This window comes from Cryptomeria japonica, chromosome 11, assembly GCF_030272615.1.
Source record: "Cryptomeria japonica chromosome 11, Sugi_1.0, whole genome shotgun sequence".
Classification (NCBI taxonomy): Eukaryota; Viridiplantae; Streptophyta; class Pinopsida; order Cupressales; family Cupressaceae; genus Cryptomeria; species Cryptomeria japonica.
In genome coordinates, this window is record NC_081415.1 from 222,140,556 (window position 1) to 222,160,682 (window position 20,127).

General features: G+C 34.7%; 1 protein-coding gene across 3 annotated transcripts in view; it reads left to right on the forward strand.

Moving 5' to 3' along the window:
* The window catches only part of LOC131053394 (probable LRR receptor-like serine/threonine-protein kinase At1g56130), a 130,479-nt gene extending 112,049 nt beyond the window's left edge, over window positions 1–18,430 (forward strand). For all 3 annotated transcript variants that reach the window (XM_057987995.2, XM_057987996.2, XM_057987997.2), the window contains 11 exons: window positions 779–844; window positions 1,105–1,149; window positions 1,439–1,488; window positions 15,006–15,382; window positions 15,674–15,869; window positions 16,089–16,256; window positions 16,388–16,506; window positions 16,705–16,915; window positions 17,016–17,253; window positions 17,559–17,709; window positions 17,812–18,430. In XM_057987995.2, the coding sequence (XP_057843978.2) occupies window positions 779–844; window positions 1,105–1,149; window positions 1,439–1,488; window positions 15,006–15,382; window positions 15,674–15,869; window positions 16,089–16,256; window positions 16,388–16,506; window positions 16,705–16,915; window positions 17,016–17,253; window positions 17,559–17,709; window positions 17,812–18,078 (1,888 nt within the window). In that variant the 3' untranslated portion in view covers window positions 18,079–18,430. The remainder of the gene's footprint in view (window positions 1–778; window positions 845–1,104; window positions 1,150–1,438; window positions 1,489–15,005; window positions 15,383–15,673; window positions 15,870–16,088; window positions 16,257–16,387; window positions 16,507–16,704; window positions 16,916–17,015; window positions 17,254–17,558; window positions 17,710–17,811) is intronic.
* Window positions 18,431–20,127: the final 1,697 nt, after the last annotated feature.

The following is a 20,127-nucleotide window of genomic DNA, read 5'->3' on the forward strand; positions in this document are numbered from 1 at the left end:
AAAAATGCTTCAGAAATAGTATCCCAGAACCGAATTTATTTATCTTCGGAAAACGCTAGCATACAAACGACTTGAAACCTTAGCACAGAGAAATCTCACACCCAGAACAAAATACTATTGGAGTTAATGATTGAGCTCCCATAGCAACCCAAGACCACCTATAATGAAAACACCTTATCACACAAGATAAAAGCAATCGATTTGTTATGAAGCCTGGGATTTAATTAGATGTAAAAATATTGTAATTACAATATCCAATGAAACCCTTTTATAAAGACAAGGATTAAATCTTAAGATAGGATCGATCAAATTATATTATGACATTTGTCTTAATCTTATGACTTCAGACAAAAATGCTAGTGTGAATAGGGACCTAATAATAATTAATTAGATAATTTTTTCACTCTTAACAAAAATTGATAATCTTTTCTGATGGAGCTCATTAGAAATTCCTATATTAAATTGAAAGGCTAGGAGGACTTTCATTCTTGTAACCATCAAATCTAGAGAGTTTTCATCCTCAAGAATGAACAAAAACACATTCATTCTTGACTGAGTCAAGCAGCCTTTCTTTCACATTTTATGCTCTCATACAAGATTCTTTCTACTATTTCTATTTGCAATTGTTGATTATTAATGAGATTTTCCTATTTATAGAGAGAGCAGGCTTCTGTAAAAAGAAATTTCAAGCTATCTGAGTTCCTATATTTTGTGAAATCTCAGTTTTGACTTTTCTTCTAATTTGGACTGACTTTAGTATTGATGTCCTATGTGCCAGAGATCTATCGTACAATCAATTTTCAGGAACTCTTCCAACCTGGTCGAGTGGCACAACTTTGAAAGCGTAAGTCAAGAGGGAGTGGATAGCTTTGTTGAAATTAAGTCATCAGTTGAACATTTGAAGTTCTTTAGAAATGGAATTAATAAAACTCTCCTATTAAGCCTCTTTTCCTCTATTTATATATCTTTCTTTACTTTCATCGTCTAATAGATGCAGCTCATTTTGTTGAGTAAATGTGTCTATTGTTGGGATCTATATTCAACAAGTTTTTTTTTTGTCAGTTCATTGTACAACATATGAAATTTAATTTTTGCTATGTACAGAAATCTGGTTGGAAATTACTTGGAAATAAAGGAGACAAATAATGGGTAAGAATATCCCCCATTTATTGTCATTTTTTATTGGAGAGTAAATATGAGGTAACTGTTGAGCAAGCATTACTATCACACTAGTTCACAATATACCACATTAAATGAAAATGGCTAAGTTATTCTTCTTTAATCTGACATATTAAGTTATATTGTGTATAAATCCAAATATTTTGCAGTTAAAGCTTAAGCCTGAGTATATTCCTAGATAAAAACTGTTCCTTTAAAGTTTAAAATAGCATGAAGTAGCATCGTTCATTCAAGTCAATCGAGATGTTGTTGACTGCAGACTGGCTTGCCTCCAACGGACTTTTCCTTGTAATAGAGGAGCTCCACGCTGTAAGTTATTCATGTTATTATTTTAAGTATAGACAAATATGGATTTAGGAAATAAATAGGAACTTACACCTAGCAGGTGGAGATATTATTTTTCATAATGGTTTTAATACTAAGAATCACAAAGTTACTACTATGAGAGCTAAATACTGTAGTAGGAAAAGATCATTGGAAGCCATATGACTAGAGGCCCAAATACCACTGTATGAAAAAAAAAATAGAAAAATAAGAAATGAAAAAAATCAAAATCAAAATCAAATCTAAATTCTATTTATCATTCTCATTGCAAAGCTCAGAAAGAAAGATGTTGCTTCCCCTTGAATGGTATATGGATGCTTGATCTCTGTAGCATAAGAAGACTTGTGATTGATTGATTTGAGGATTGATTTCAACAAAATGAATTTGTATAAGACATGAGATAATATGAAATGATGAAGAAATGATCTTATTTATAGAATTGAGAAATGAAGATAAGAGTGAAGACTTTAGTTAACTGCAGAATAAGAGGTGTCAAACTCAATTGAAATTAGAAATTTTCCATTTTGAATCCATGAGAGGATAATAATGAATTATTCATTTAATTGATGGATAATTGTGCACATAAAGTTTCCATTTAGAGATTGAGTTAACTAATGAAAGATGAAGAAGTTGCTAAAATTAAAAAGAGTTAATTTAGGAAGAAGATTATGTTTCTAAAATGAAGAGTTAATTTAGGAAGAAAGAATATGTTTCTAAAATGAAGAAGAATAAGTTTCTAAATAAAAACTTAAGAAAGAGAAATAGAAATAGAAAATATGGATGGATAATTATCTTACAATTAATTAAATAATAAAATATTATTTAATTAAATAGATGAATAAGAATGGATAATTAGAACATAAGAATTGTTTGAAAATGAGATTTAATTCACATTTAACTAAATAATGAAATATTATTTAATCAAATGAACAAAATGGGTTAACAAATGATAAATAGAAATTAATAAATGTTAAATTAAAAGAACATTCGAAGTGGAATAATTTTAATGTCTACAAACAATTCACTGAAATCAAATATAAGACCAAAGAGAAAACACATTAAAACATCTTAGAAAAAAAGACAACTGAAATAGACAAATTCTTTGACTTCATTTTTCTCAGTAAACTTGTAGCTTTTAAATACTAAAAACTTGATTTTTAATGTACTAAGAAAGATAGTATCAAGCCTAGAATACAGTTAGCCTTAAAACGTACAACAAACATGACATGATGAAGAGAAATGAAATTACATTTTTTTTATGCCCTAATCTCGCTTGTTTATTTAAAAAAGTGAATGTATAATTAGGTTAAATTATTTTCATAGATGGCATATGCTGAAAAAAGTAAAGCTAACTAAAGATAAGTCTAAACTCTTCTTTGAACTAAAAAGATATTATATTTCTAATTGTAAGCTTGTTAGTGCGTCCAGTTCCAATATCTTAATGGACAGCCGCAACACTCTCTCTCAAAAAAATATTGAAAATTTATTTATTTCCCCTATACACAAAAAGAACTAAAGATTGAAGAAGAAGAAGAACTAATTCTCAAAGTCCCGATGAAGAGGCGTCCACTTCTTGATGAAGCTGACAAAACTTTGGGTACTACAAGTAATTCCATCCTCTAGCTAAGATCTCCTTTGTGCTGCATTAGATTTTATATCTCTTTTTCGATAGAAATAAACCCAGCTTGGTGAGTGTTGTGGTTCTACATAAGAAACTTATTTGAGCAACCCTTACATTCCAATTTCATGAGGCACACCTAAATTCTTTTCCCGTTACCCTTCTAAAGTATGCCTGTTAGATCCTTCTTTCACTCCCTCACAACAAACATTATTGTCAACATGAGACAAGAAAAAACTCCCAAGCCATACAAGGCTTCTTTCCCTTCTTTGTGTTCTTTTCAAATGATTTCTGTCACTTGGATCCTTCCCTTGTCTTGTGTAATGAGTATGTCATAAAAAGAAAAGGAAAATTTTCGTACTACTTAATAATTATTCATAATCTCACAAATTTATAGATAAACATGATCTATGATTAGATCAAAGATTGTTCATAGCATAATAATGTGGCTCTTATCAAGGACTCGGTACGGCTAGAGAGTAAAAGTTTTAAGATTTTGTGAAGAAATTGTAATTTCAAAATAAAAAGACGTCCAGATAAAGCATTGGCTTTCCAGACCACAACCATCTGGATCCCCATCTCACTGACATTTCAGACCTCAATAATGTGGATCTTCATCACTGTGGTCCAAGATGTTGATTCTTTTAATAAACATTATATAAGTTTTTCCAAAGGTCTTATTACTAATACTATGGATTGCAAAAACTTGAAGTCTTTAAATTAGACCTTGATATTTCATACTAAATACAGTTTATGAACATTGAAACAAATATAGAACGTGTAAGAATAGAAAATAATAACATTTATTATTAACATGCGAGTAAGTGGTTTAATTCCATCAAATACCAATTCTAAACTTTACTAACAAGTTCTCAATGCCAATCAAATATCTGCACTCTCTAGAAGCTGGTGTTCCAGTATAACTAGTAACTATTCAGTGCAAGTTACACAAAGTATATTAAACTACAAGAAATGATGTTAGCCTTGGCAATCGGAAGGTTGGGCTCATGCATCTTGACCCTTCACTTACATCATATCTCACCTAACAATGCAAAATCTTCTGAAAACATAGGCTTCTCCCGCTTAGTGATCCAGATTGAGTTGGGAACAATATTGATGAGTTCAATCACATGATCATCACTGGCATAGCTTCCTGATACGTAGGTTTTCATCAACATATAGATAGACATTGAAAATAAAATACAAATGCTCAAAATTTGAAAGAATCGGAGTCATTAAATTATTGAAAAATTGAATCTAGGCTTCCAATTTATTTATATAGAGGCAAAAGTTGTATTGCACAAAAAAATCATTCTCTGCTTTTATTGTAACAGGTTGCCTTTCTTGGTGTCTATGTTTTTTAACATATTTCAAAAGTGCTCATAACTAGAAGCACTCCAAGATTGGGTCCAAAGACAAATAGCAACCTAGTGAAGATTGATTTAGAGTATATGTGCCAAAATCATCCCCCATGCACCCAAAATAATATGTTATAAGAAGTGAAAAAAGCTATCAAATTCAAGATTCAAATAATAAAGACAAAATTTGAAAAGAAATCATAATACATAACATGGAATCATTGATTTAAGAAAATAATTAGTACTTGACAACATTGACTTCTGTCTCGATTGCAGTTGGCCTCATGTACAATAGCATCTGCTTAATTATTTGATTTGATGTATCATTATCAATTTATCTATGCAAAACCTATAAACTCAATGAGATAATCCTTGACCATTCACCTCTGAATCAATTCAAAATGATCATCATAAGTGAAAGATGAGTTTAGATGGTGCCTAATAAAATGCAAGATATTGTTCAGCTATCTACCACTACTAGTCAATGATGTTCCAAAGTGGCATCTATCATAGTTATATTCAATTTCAATAGACTCCTTCCCACTATCATCACTTTTCAATTGACTCAAAACGATTGCTATAATTAAAAGATGGGTTTTAAAAATGGTACATGATAACATGAAAGATGCTATGTAGCTCCATCCCACCATTTGTCAAAGATATTCCAAATTGGCATGTACTTGGACTCATCATTTTCATATTCAGTTTCAGTAGAGTCCTTCACACTATCATCACTTGATAATATTAATCATTGCTAGTCCTCTCCATTAACCATCCTTGAAACCACCACTAGTGATTATGAAATTGCCACAACCTCCTATAAATCCTTCCAAAAGATCCCAAGAAAAATTAGGTTTGATACCTCAATGAAGTCAACATGCTTGGCATATTTTAATTTTGTCTACTCATCATAAATTTTAGTTTATCTTATGTGAAATGGGCTTCCTCAATGTCAGAAAATTGTTGGCAAGTATAGAGATAGTTGGATGAACAAGTTCCTTGTCTTTTGTATCGATATGTGTGCTTATTTATTTGATTTCATGTATCATTATCATTTTATCTGTTCAAAAGCTATAAATTCATTCTTGGCCCTTCACCTCTGAATTAACTCAATAATAATCATAACCTAAGTGAGATCGGTTTAGGTGGTACTTGATAACATGCAAAATGCTATGTAGCTATCAATGATATTCCAAAATGACATGTACTCGAACACATCATATTTCTATTCAATCTTAGAAGATGACTCCTTATTATAATCACTTTAAAATATAACTCATTGCCATTTCAATCCATCAACCATCCATACAAACCATCACTAGTGGTTATGAAATTGCTACAACCTCCTATGCATCCTTCACAAAGATCCTAACAAATATTAGGTCTGATATCTCAATGAAGCCATTATGTTTGGCACGTTTTACTTTTATCCACTCATTAGAAATAGGATTTTAGTTCATCTTATATGAAATGGGCTTCCTCAAGTTCAGAAAATTGTTGGCAAGTATAGTGATAGTATGTTGAACAAGTTGCTTGTCTTTTGTATAGATATTTCTTATTATGTGGGTACCATTATTTGGAACATATATACCCTGTTTGTTTTTCTAGTACACTCTAATAACAAATGAGCACAACTAGTAGTACATGAGATCCAAAATATGGTAGGGTGCCTGATGCAGAGGGTTCAGGGGTCAAACTGATCTAAGCCAATGTGTTTGTTTCAATGCTTCCAACTTTGTGAATTCACCTAGTGTTTCAAAGGCTTCTTAATGGATAAAGAAAGGCTTTTCTCACTCCAACACCCTACAATGGTTCCAAATGGTTTCAAACACCTATTCACACCTATTTCAACAATAATTAATAGGTTACAAAGTTCCAGCCCACCAATAAACACTCAAACCCTTCTAAGCCTCAATTAGGCTACTAGCCCTTACTAGGCCACCTGAGACTAAAAAAATTAGTTTTCTCTAGATTTTCCCAAAGAACTCACCAAAAAAATTATATTTTCAAACACCCATTTTGGAGTATTACAACATGTATCAAAATTAGATAGGGTTGTTTTGGACCATGCCTCTGCTGTCCTAAGACTGAGACTATTTTTCCTATGCAAGAACCCCACTTTTACAAAGCAAGTATATGAAGTACTTATCTTCAAACCCTACAACTTTCAACAGTAGTTTTTTATGACTCCAAACCAAGGAAAATCCAATTGTTTAGGTTCTATGATCTTGTTTTATGTGCAAACACCAAACCCCTCACCATCTTGCTCCAAAATCAAGGGCCTTTTTGTTTAGGCACTTCCCTTCACTTCCAGACCTCAACCAAAGGTCATATAGCATGTATACAACCTTCTATTTGACTGTTTTTCATAAAAAATATGCCTCCTTTGGGTAGATCTTCTGCTGCTACAAGTTAGTCACCACTTTCCCTTTCTCAACCTGCACTTTCCAATGGTGTACACCCAATTTTTATTAACTTTCCTACATGGAACTTGTTATTTTCATATGGTACATGTTAGATAGAGCCTCATCTATGAGAAACAGGACCTTACATCCATAGAAGGGCTCCAAATTGCATTTTGGGCCTTCAATGCCAATGACACAACCCAGAAATTTAACTACAGTCAGCAATAAATGGAAAAATCTGATCAAAAACATCTACAAAAGCATTCAAAAACACTTATTACAATGCTCAATTATTTTCCAAGGCTTATACCATGAAAGATCAATCACTTTCAAGCAACAAAACACAAGAAATTGCAAGAAAATGAAGGTTTTTTCCACTTTTTCTGTTAAATCCGTACAACATCCGTACTGTAGCATCCAACCACACCAAAATGGAATTAAAATATTTTATAATACCTTCCCCCAACTCCCCAAACCGAAATCAATCAGTTATTTATCATTATAGACTTGTTTAGACTCTAAAATCCATTTTCCCACCTAAAAACAACTAACCGTTAGAATTCAAAAATTTGAATTTCTAACTTACAATTTATTAAATAATTTAAAGTCTAACCTATCAAAATTAATGTTTTATTACTCCTAGAATCCAAACAAACTTATCTAACCATCCAAATCCTATTTAGGCACTATTGGCATCCCTTACATAATTTTGGTCCTAAAGCCCTTATTAAGACCTTCAAGACATTTAACTTTAAAATCATATTGATCATTACAAATTGACATTATTGGCTTCAAAACACTCCAATTCACTTGTCTTGATTCATAACTCTTCATGGTCTTGATAGCTTGCTTGGGTGCACCTGCACCAGTGCCTCTTCATTAAAATCTTTTCATCTAAGTTTCAAATGTCATAGTGGGTCCTTATTCACTTGTAAAAACTGCCCCTTGGTTGCTACTTTTTTATTTTTTTTACAAGTACCAACTCAATTGACCATACTTCTTTTCCTAGCTTAGATGTCTTGACTTCATAATTTGTTCAATCACCACAGTGGTGACAACTCTATTCCACAACTTATGCTTATTGTCAAGGTGGTAAGCTCTTGAGGTCAAGGTCATCTCTAGACTTAGACATATGTCTCGAGGGTTCATTCCTAATGACCCTGCCTACATATCCCTTCGAGGGAATTCAAAGGCTTCGGAGTTCACCTAGAGTGTTAAAGGGAGATCCTTCTCTCCTCTTGTATGATATCCTTGATCTTTCTTTAAATCCTAATTATTAATTTCATGAAATCAATTAAATTAGTCCATTTCAATAGAAGATAACCATTGGCCATCAGATAGTGTACAAGCATACACATTCACACAAGGTAATATCCTTCTAATATTTCCAATTCCATAGAGAGTGACTCGAGCACACATCTCATAAACACATGGTGACTAGCTCATACATATCACACACACAATGAATAGCTCTAGCATACATCACATATACACAATGACTAGCTCTAGCATATGACACATACTCAATGAATAGTTCTAGCATACATCACACACATAGTGACTAGCATATACATAGTGAGAGACAAACATATCCCTAACGGCTAAACATCAATTTCCCATAGTGCATCCCAGATAAAAGAAAAGTTGGTGCACTGTGCACTACATTGTGGGTCACATTCTTTTGCCTGATCTTCTACACCAACAAGCGAGAATAGGATCCGATGCATCCAATATTACAAAAAGTGTTCGTCCCCATCCCTACAAGGTCAAGAATACCATTTCCATGTCAAGATATACCCAAAATTATATTGAGATTGGTTCAATTGTTACCTACCTATTCTTCATTAGAAATTCTCATCCTTGCAGTCCATCAGATGACTAAGCAACAAGGACATCCATCGCCGATATGTAGCTGGCCCCTAGGCCTACATCCTCTTGGTGGAATCTATCCAATACCCTAGATCAATGTGGGGTATCCCTCGCTTGCATGCAACTGGTGATATCCATCCACTAACTAGGTGGTACGGTTGACTGTCTACTAACATAGTATGCTCCTTGACTACTATCAATCTTGAGTGCATAAGCTTAAGTGGATCATAGGATTTATTTTTTGATGATCACCTCAAATAGAGAGGACTAGTCTACGTGCTAGAGGAATACATTCCTCTACCTATGCCCTCATATGGTCCCAACTACATCTGTTGCTGTAAAAGTCAGCACCTGTACCTATGCTTATCACTATAACTAGAAGAGAGGTTCCTAATTCAAAACAAGTAGATCACAATTGTCTGAGCTAGGACTATATACACAAAGTCTTAAAGGTTTGGGATTAAAATTCACAAGTGCATAAGATCACTTGGATCCAACATAAGATGGCCTCTCCTCGATAAATTAACAAATTGATTATAAGGTAGTCGACCCCTTTCACTTCATTCAGCTCACTATTCAAAACACGCTATGTATTAAATACTAGTAATCGGGTCTTTGTATCTCATTCACAACCATCTAATACCCACTTCAGGCTCATTGAAGCCTAGTCCAAAGAGAAGGTCAAACCAATTAGGAACAACCCATAACTTGGGAGTTATCCCCCCTGACCCTCCCCCTATGGACTTGAGGTCATAGGGGCATCCTAAACCCAAGGACTGCCTACATTCCTGCTTCCAAATGGATCGAAGTCACACGTAGGTATCTTTACAAGGTCTTTCAAGGACACCTACACTTAGGTTCCCATAACCAAGATTTTGTTAATGTTTCCCTTCAAATAATAATAGTTAACAATAGTTAGGTAATCATAAGTAAGCTCACCCTTTAGCAACCCATACCATAACTCTTCCATCCATGTAGGTCACTATCTCAAATTTAAATCCCATCCCATTATTCAATACGAATATCCTCAACCTCTTATAGGTTCACCTCCTTGACATAGAGGTGGGTTAATCTCCCGATTCTATTTGTTCACATAAACTACACTTATTATTAGACCAAGAAACCATTCCATAATGGGGACGTAAATGAGAAATTATATTATTGTGATCACAATCACCACATCCAAGAAGAGTTATATCATGATGCAAGCCAAGTAAGGTTTAATCAACTAGCTTGCAAGATTGAACAACACCCATTAGACACAACATTATAGAGTTGGGTTCCCTTACTACTCTAATTAAGCATGATCAGTGCCTGAGTCATACGCAAACATATAGCAACCCTATATCCTTTATATCATTGTATGTAGATGTATGTTTAAAAATATGAGTAATAATATTCCTAACCCTTTGATCTCTTCCACCTTACAACATGATTACTAAGATATCAGTTCAGGTTCGGGCTCGGGTTTGGGCACATGAACCCGGTTCGTGGGTTTAGGCAAAATTTTTTGCCCTTTGGATTCGTGGGTCAGGTTCGTCCATACATGTAGATATATATATATACATATTATATACAAAAATTTAAAGAAATATACAAAATTATAAAACTAAATACATTTGATAGTATGATACTTCATTATTGATCAATGCCAAATGCTAAATGCCAATTGATAGTTCAGAATTGAATTGGAAGATGGAACAATGCAAAATGGCAGAAGAAAAACATTTAATAGTATGCTACTTCATCATTGATCAATGCGTGAGGAAAACCCAACGATAGAAGGGGTGCTTTTAGGGACATTTTAGAGTTTTTGGATGCAAAAAATGGTCAAAAATATTTGTTTTTGTTATGTTTTGGTGCTCAAAGCCTTTGGATACGCTAGGGTGTACGAACCCAAACCCTTGGGTACGTACCCGACACAAACCCCCAGGCGAACTCGAACCCAAGCGAACCCCGTTCGGGTGCATGAACCAAAACAGATGAATCTGGTAAAGTTTGAAAGATCTATCTAGACTAAGATTGTCCACAAAATACATGTACAAAAAGTTATATAATATCATAATACCTATGTTACATTGTATCCTACATTTTCCAACCAAATTATACCAAACCTATGTTTAGAAAGCATAAAAATTAAGGTTTGAGACCCAAGATTGCAATTAAATCATTGTGGAGTGTAATCAATTATAAACCATAGTTATAACCCTTAGAATTAAAGTTTTAAATCTTACCCCACATAATGTTAGTTATGATATGATTTGGAGTCTTAGCCATGTGAGGTTACACAATCAATTCCCAAGAAAGTTATACTAATAATCCCCTAATGAACAACATACCCAAATGCTCAAATCACTTAATGGGTGATGTTATTACTTGATCAAAACCAATTTATGAATAAGAAAACAAGCATTGAGATATATTCATTTACCTTAGCATCATAGTCCATTTCTGAAAATTTGAAGGCAATTCCAAAGCAATGAAAGAGAATAGAGACCAAAGAACATAAACAGATTATGATATTGTTATCACAATTCAACTATGTAGTTTTTGGGTCAAACTCATTGACCCATATTTTCATGAGTAGTGGGTCACAAGCAACATAGAGACACATACCAGCCATCCATTGCATTTATTCTCCTCTGTTGCTCACATTATGGATTGTTCTGCGACAGACTTGAACCCTTCCTTTGTCCCTGTGTGGCTTTCTTCCTCTTTGAAATAGTCTCGATGAGTACAATGATTGCATAATACGCTCAAAATGAATTGGTTGAAGAGGAATGAATTGGTTGAAGAGGAATTAGAAACTTCCAAGAAAGGTAAATGCAGTTGGCACCCACAGGGTAGCACGAGATGGATTTGCTGAAAAGGTATTAGAAACTTTCAAGAAAATGCAAATGGCTTGCATAAAGCGAGGTTCCTCCACCTTTGCCTACATCCTCATTGCCTGTGCAAAAATGGAAGGTTTTGGGCATTGCCACTACAACAGCCCTAGTAGACATGTATGCAAAATGTGGAAGCATAGACCAAGCATTTGATCTGTTAAATGGGATTCCTAAAAGAAAAGTGGTCTCACATAATGCCATGATTTCAAGGTAGGCACCAATTTGCCTTGTTGAAAAGGCTTTAGAAACTTTTAAACAATGCTGTTGCTGCATGTAAAGCCCGACTCCACTATGTTTGCTAGCATCCTTCCCACATGTGCATGTATGAGAGCTTTGGACAACCTTCAAAGTATAAAGGCACAAGAACGGTTTCACAGAATGCCCCCAAAGAAAAGTATGGTCAACTCTACTTGTTCTAAAAACAAAGCTTCACCCATTCCCTGAATAATGGGTCGTGAGGGTTTTCAAATCAACCTCTAGGTCTCATTTTCCATGCAACCTGCAAAATTGATCCATTGAGGAACAGGGATGCCATAACCTATTCACTAGCTCTCTTTTAGCATAGGCAGGGAGGATGCTATCATCAGTTGAGCAATTTGGATAAACACCTACCAATTGCATTTTCTTAATGATTTCTCGCTCCACAGTCTCCATGTGTGCCCCCCTTCTCCAGAATTATGCTTCCCCTTGTGCACTTCTCCCCTCTTTCCTTCCAAGGCAGTAGAAAATAATGGGCAATTGACTGTGGAGGGGTCGTGAGGTTTTCATTAATTCTTGGCACCTTTATTTTCTTCCCTTTTTTTACCAAGACACCTTCCAAGATCATGGACACCATTCTGCATTAATTGTACAGGCTACTCTCCTCAGCTGCCACCCCTCTCTGCATAAATGAAGGTTGTCTCTCGTAGGTCAATTCACGTCATTTTTCCTCCTTTCATGTTTTCAACCATTCTTTCATTATGTCTTCTTTTATTTATTTGTTTATTAAAGAACCCATCAGATTGGACTGACATGGGGATGTGACATCACCATTTTACCATTTCCAAGACAAAGAAAACTTTTAGAGCTGCCCTAAAATGTCAAGGTGTACCCAGAAAAATCTTGAAAATGTTCCAGGACATTATGGATACCACCCAGCATTTCCAGGCCATTTTCAAGGCTTTCCAGCAGTTTCCTGGGCATTTCCCTTATTATCACAAATGTATTATTCATCATATTGAATAAGACATGAAATATACAATTTAAGTTGTGAGCATAACTGTGCCCTAAAATGTCAGGGAGTACCCAAAATGAAAATGTTCCAGGACATTATGGACACCACCAAGCATTTCTAGGCCATTTTCAAGGCTTTCTAGTGGTTTCTTGGGCATCTCCCTCATTATCACAAATTTGTTATACATAATATCTAGGGGAAAGGATCAAGTAGTTGGGCGCATTCCAATTCTTGTGATAGAAGTTGTTGATTTCATACCCCCATACTTGCTGATTTAATGTCCAACTTTTGTACAACATTGCACCAATAGTTGTAACTTTATAGTTATTGCTGATGATAAGTACCAATAATTGCATGAAATATACCATTTGTTGTAAAAAGTAACCAATCATGTGATGCCACATCAGCTGCACAAGTATTGGGGCCACTTTTGCACGCCTACTGGTCTCACTTTTTTTTTGGGCTGTTTTGGACACCTTGGCAAAAAGCATGCTGATGTGGCATCATATTTGATGACGTGGCCCTGAAACCTTAGTTATAAGCAGGGGACTTGCCAAGTAAGCTGCTGTAAAAAGTTGGGAGTGATTTGAAATTTCCAAGTAGGATTTTGAGAAACACGAAGTTAGGGTGTACAACTACTAGATCCTCTCCCCTTATAAGACATGAAATATAAAATTTTAGTGACTCCCTAGATATTTCTTCTCTATGTTGAATGATCATCCCTAGCAACAATTCCTGACATTGAGGCAAGGATGAGATTTGGAAGTAGGCTCAGAAGAGGTTGTTGGGGATGCAGTTGAAACTTGTATTGTCATTAATGATGAAGTTACATGAAAGAAGAATAGTGATGGCTGCCTAGAAGATTGTTGAGTCAATATCCAAGGTCCATTTGAAGTTGAACTACAGGAGATTAAGAACTGCATTGTAGCTGACCAAGCATTTTTTTGCTTCTTCATGGTCTTTGATTCCAATCTCTTACACACTTGCCAAACTTCTTCTTTTGCTTCAACTGAAAACTGGAACAAGGTTATTCGTTGCTGGGATTTCCAAATGCCTTCTTCCATGTCATTGGAATTTACACATGCAGAGGCAGCCCAAGTGACTTTCTTTCTAAATATTTGTCACAAAACTGTAAAGATCTTCAAATTCACTTGTCATGTCTGGGTAAAAAACCCTCATAATGTACATATCCATTTTAATTTGAGTCTGACGATTTCACAGCTCATTAAAAAGGGTTCTGAATACTTTTTATTTGAAGCTAGTCTATATTTTGTCATTTTCCTCATCTTCTTTATTTGCTAAAACTTTTCTGACTGGAACCAGTGAACAACAAAAATATTGAGAGATTTCTCTTTGGAGTGCACATCAAGTCTTGTTCTAGGACTTATAGTTACTAACAAGGACTTACACACGGTATGTTAGTAAAAGCTTCATTTTCCACATTTCTACAGATTCCAAGTAAATAGACTTTCAGGGCTCGAGTAGGACTTTAGTATTGCCAAAATATCCAAAGTTGTGAACACAAGGATCGAAAACTTCTTTTTCTTTGGCATAAGAAAGTAAATGTTCACCTTGAATCTTCATCTTTACTTCAACTGCTTTCCTCATCCAGAGGATTGGATTGAAGGAAGAAGAAGGAACATTCTAGGAGGGAATTGGCCAGTTCTTTCTGGAAAACAAAATAAAAATCAACTGTTTCTGAATGACCAAGAACAATTAAAAAGATGACAATTATGCTTAGATATTTTTGTTTCTGGTTTAAACTGTGTGTGAAACCTTTTCATCATCAACGTTTCAGATCATAATACATGATTCGTCATCAGAATGAAAACATAGATAGAGAAGATGAAAGCATGATCCATTTTTGCTCTCTATCTATGCTTTCATTGGTCATGTAGTATGATTCAAAATATTGATGATGAAAAGGTTTCACACACAGTTTAAACCAGAAGCAAAAACATCTAACATGATGGACTCTGGAAACTAGATGACTATAATTATGCTGTTGCTCCCTATGAATGAAGCATTTATTTTAGTTTGGTTCTGTAATAAAGTTTGTTTCTCACAAGAAAGAAATAATAACCATTATGTTTTCTTGTGCAAAGAGTGCTCGACCATATTGTTGATTTTACAGTTTAACTTCTAAATTTTCAGATTCCCACTTTGCAATAAACTGCGGCGGCTTACAAATGACTCCACAGAAAGGAACTGTTTATGAAAGTGACGACGAAACACTTGATGCTGCCTCATTTTATGTGAGTGATACACAAAAGTGGGGAGTGAGCAATACTGGAAATTTTGTGGACAATCCAGCACCGAAGTTTACAGAATCCAATCAATCTCAATTTAGAAAAACATTAAATACAGAACTCTACCAAACAGCACGCTTATCTCCCAGTTCACTAAGGTACTATGGTTTAGGACTTCAAAATGGACGATATACAGTAAAACTACAGTTTGCTGAATTAGATATTCTAGACACAGAAAGCTGGAAGAGTTTTGGAAAACGCCTTTTTGATGTGTCCATTCAGGTATGTGTAACCCACTTTTCTAATGGTTTGATTTTAATTATCTCTTGAAAAAAGTGTCCATGCATTTCCTCTTTTTTAACAGGGAAGAGGTTGGTTACAGATTATTTTCTGCATTTTTAACTTTTATAGTGCTTTGCATTTTGCAAATTGTAAGTGTGATGCACATCAAAAACATTAGTCTGACAATCATAATGTATGCAATCTCCTTTGGATTCTTTATTTTCTCATTGGGTGGATACTAGCTCTGAATGGTACCTAAGAATTACAGCTTTTTGTTCCGTGATGCTGTAGGGGAATAAAGTATTAACAAATTTCAACATCCAAAAGGAGGCAGGAGGTTCATTTATAGCAGTTGATCGAAATTTCAGCACAATTGTGACTGAAAATTTCCTTGAAATTCATTTTTTCTGGAGTGGGAAGGGAACGTGCTGTATTACAAGCCTCGGAACCTATGGACCTTTGATATCAGCCATAAGTGTTACACCTGGTAAAGAAAATGGCGGGAACTTTATCCTACTTTATTTAATTTAACAAAGATTTAAACAAAACTTATTTCTGTTAGGGATGAGGGAAATGCATAAAAATGTGCATTGTTTTACTACAATGCATTGTTTAGCAGTTGTCTGCAAAGCCATTACGTAATTTACAACATTAAATGCATGCAAAGCCTTGCCATCTTTACTGCTTAATATTTTATTGTGTGTAGAATTCAAGAGTACTGTTTCAGATCTTCCACTTCTCAAGTCCTCTTCGAAGAAAATGACCACCGGAGCAGTGATTGGAATTGTTTTCGGTGGAATGTCTGCTGTTTTGATATGTCTTATTTTTATCATTTTCTGGCGGAGGAAAGTCAGAAAATGCCAGGAAAAAGAAGGTAATAGCAAGATCTTTGAGGAGGTGAAATTTCATGAATCATACTTATATCTTTCTTCCAATTGAATTGACTTTAATTTGGATGAATTTCGTAATGGTATTGATATTCATCGCATCTTGCTTCTTTATCAGTACTTAAAGGAATTCAAACAAAACCAAACATTTTCAGCTATACTGACATGAAGAATGCAACAAGCGATTTTCGTGAAGAAAATAAGTTGGGCCAGGGAGGATTTGGTACAGTTCATAGGGTATGTTACCAAGCGTTCCAGCATTTGCATTCACTTGCTTTAGATTTGCGTACACAAATAAATTCTGTAGAGTTCCATAATTTATATTTCCTAGTAAATTTTTCTCATGGCTTGTGCCAATTACAACTAATTCTTTATCCTTAAATCTCTCCTTACTTTATCTGATTTTTCTTGTGCTTGACTATGGCATTATAACAGGGCATTCTTCCAGATGGTAAATTAGTAGCAGTGAAGCAACTGTCATCTGAATCTAAGCAAGGAAAGCGTGCATTTATAAATGAAGTAGCTGCAATATCTGCAGTGCAACACAGGAACCTTGTTAAATTGCATGGATGCTGTGTAGAAGGAGAACATCGTATTTTGGTCTACGAATGTCTGGAAAACAATAGCCTTGCACACGCTTTATTGGGTAACAATATATGGCCACACCAGTTGATTTGTAAGAGTTGTTTTGTATTCATTCACAACATATTAACAGGTATATGAGTTTCATGTGTGCTAAATTGTAGGCAATAAAATATCGGAAATCCACCTGGACTGGCCTACTCGGTTTAACATCTGCATTGGCACTGCACGTGGGCTTGCTTACCTTCATGAGGAATCCAGTGTCCGAATAGTGCATCGAGACATCAAATCCAGTAACATCCTGTTAGATAACTCTCTGAACCCCAAGATTTCAGATTTTGGGTTGGCTAAGCTATTTGATGAATCCATAACTCATATCAGTACCAGAGTTGCTGGCACAGTGTAAGATCACCTTGAGTATTAGATTTCAGTTTCTAAAAATGATCAGAGATGAAGTTTCCTTACAGCAGTTGAAAAACAATATAATGTTCTGATGTTGTAAGATCTTATGGAACTAGATATTCTTCTTAGTCACAATCTTGTTCATTTGTTCACGCATTTTCTAATTTCCTTTTTACATGTATGAATGCAATTTTTTTTGTGGGGTTGCTTAATAAAGCTGTTGTACATGTTGAAGCTTTTAAAAGTAGTTGGCAATTATCCTGCCTACTTTTTCATGATCTGATTGGAAGTGTTTGTGTTTGAAGAGGTTATCTGGCTCCGGAGTACGCAATGCGAGGTCACCTCACAGAAAAAGCTGATGTTTTCAGCTTTGGGGTGGTTGTTTTAGAAGTAGCGAGCGGGAGGAGTAACACAGATACAACCTTGCCACAAGAGAGTGTCTATCTTCTGGAATGGGTGAGTAATAGTGTCGTAAAGTTTCTTCAATTGTGCAGTAATTTTAATTTCAGTTTAGTGTAGACCATTACTAATGGCCACAACCTACTGGTCAAATTATAGGCTTGGCAACTGCATGAGCAAAAGAAACTGCTGGAATTGATGGATCCTGAACTAAGATCAACATACATAGAAGAAGAAGTCCTCAGAGTAATTGCAGTAGCCCTTCTTTGTACACAAGCTGTGCCTACAATGCGCCCATCAATGTCTCGAGTGGTAGCAATGCTGACTGGGGATGTAGAGGAAATTCCTGTTGCTTCTCGCCCTGGTTACATCACAGATTGGCAGTACAACAACTATTTGGCTGATCAAAATTCTGAAAGCACATGAATTGTATAACACCCAAACAGACAGGCACATAAATCATGCTGCCTGCTGCATTGTTCTTGCCTGAAAATGAAGATATGACTCTATCAATGATCCACCTAGCTTTAGGAAATGGCCAATGAATACTAAACTCTGAAAACAATATGTAGACCTTGTCTCTACTAATGTCGCCACATTTCATAGTGACTATATTTTAAATGTAGTGTAGCAGTACCCGTATTCGTATACTCCCATACAATATCTACTGACCTTCACAGTATCCCACATCTACCAGTGATTATAATGTCTGTTGATCCTGAAATCTTACAGTAAGAACACAATTGGTGGTTTTTATATTGGTTGCTTCATTTTGTTATATGACATATCAACGCTTGCTATGTGGTAGTTTATCGGTGAGTGTTTTGGATGAGTTTTTCTCGTATATGTTGCTATGAGAGATCAAATGAAATTTAAATTATAGATTGAATGAATGAATGTTTTTAATAATTTTTAGGAGGTCAAACAGTTTATGGAACTCACAAATAGTTAGCAAAGAAAAGTAGGCAAAGCTCAAAACATAATGTATGTTAAATGTCCTTTTCTTTTACATCTTGGATCTTCTACTATATATCTTGATTAGGAAGTCTGTTACTTTTTTAATCTTTTCTTTTTCAAATAGTTTACTCAAGGTGTTTACATTAGTGTCTCTCTATAGTTGATCCGAATATCTTGTCTATCTTGATTTGCTTCCTACGGTATATGTAGATACTGAAAGCACTTTATTTCATGGTTTTTTAAGATTTTAGATCACAAACAACTCATAAATGCAAAAGGAATGTGGGATATGGGTGATTTTTATTTTTTTTTAATTTGACAACAAAGCATAGACAAATGAAATATTTTCCTATTTCAACAACCTATTTTTTTGGGTTATCTTCCACTGCAACTCTACTAATATTTTGCATATTGTAAATTGTTAAATCAACTTACAATTATTTATATAGAAATTGTGTATCTTTAAAGTAATAAAAAGTCTTCTAAGTTATGTTAAATATATGCGAATGTGTTTTTTATGAATTTCGTACCCAGTTGTAATCATATTGGAGATCTTCAAAATTGGTCGTTTCTGTATCTAATACCGTATTTGTAGCTATGTCCATGCAACTTTGTCTACAAGTGACTAATTATGAAAAATAAAATTGCAAAAAAAATATGTAGTTGAAAAATACAGAATGGAAGTGAGGTCTTCAAAATTGGCTGTTTCTGTATCAAATACCGTATCTGTATCTATGTCCATGCAACTTTGTCTGCAAGTGACTAATTATGAAAAATAAAACTGCAAAAAAAATATGTAGTTGAAAAATATAGAATGGAAGTGCCTAGGACATCATTTATATGCATATGAATATGAAAGCAATGATATATAGATTCTTGTGTTTGTCTTTGAATGCATCTACACCCAAGTATTTCCATGTGTGTGACTTACATGTATGTGTGAGTGTGACATACATGTATGTGTGAGCATTTGCATTTTTTTTTATTAGATAATCAAGGATTTTGAAAGGGCCTTGATCCCTTGTACAAAGAGGAAGATAAAGCAATGAGCACAATAGAACATCAAACAGCTAAAACATAACAACTACTGGAACAAGAAGAGGCAAAACAACACTTAAGCAAACAAGAACTAGCCTAAATCAAGGTGGTTGAAAAAATTGGTCCAAAGCTCTCTAATTGAGCATGGTGGAAGGATCCTTCTCCCCAAATCGCATTTTCTTGAGACAAGGAGGAGACATAAAATCATTGGTACATCCTTCATGAGACCCTAAAGCATTATCAATCTTAGAACAATCCAAAAGAGAACTCCCTTTGTTAGACTTAGTATTTTGAACCTCTTGGAAAACAATGAAAGTTTCATCCTTATTTGTTGGCATTTAAGATAGAATTGCAGCCATGACCTACCCTATTGAATACATGAAAAATATTTTTAGAGTCTTCATACTTGAATTGCTGCACCCAATCTCCAAATTTAGAGGATAGGGTGATTTGGGTAGGGAGAGCCCAATTTTTCTCCAC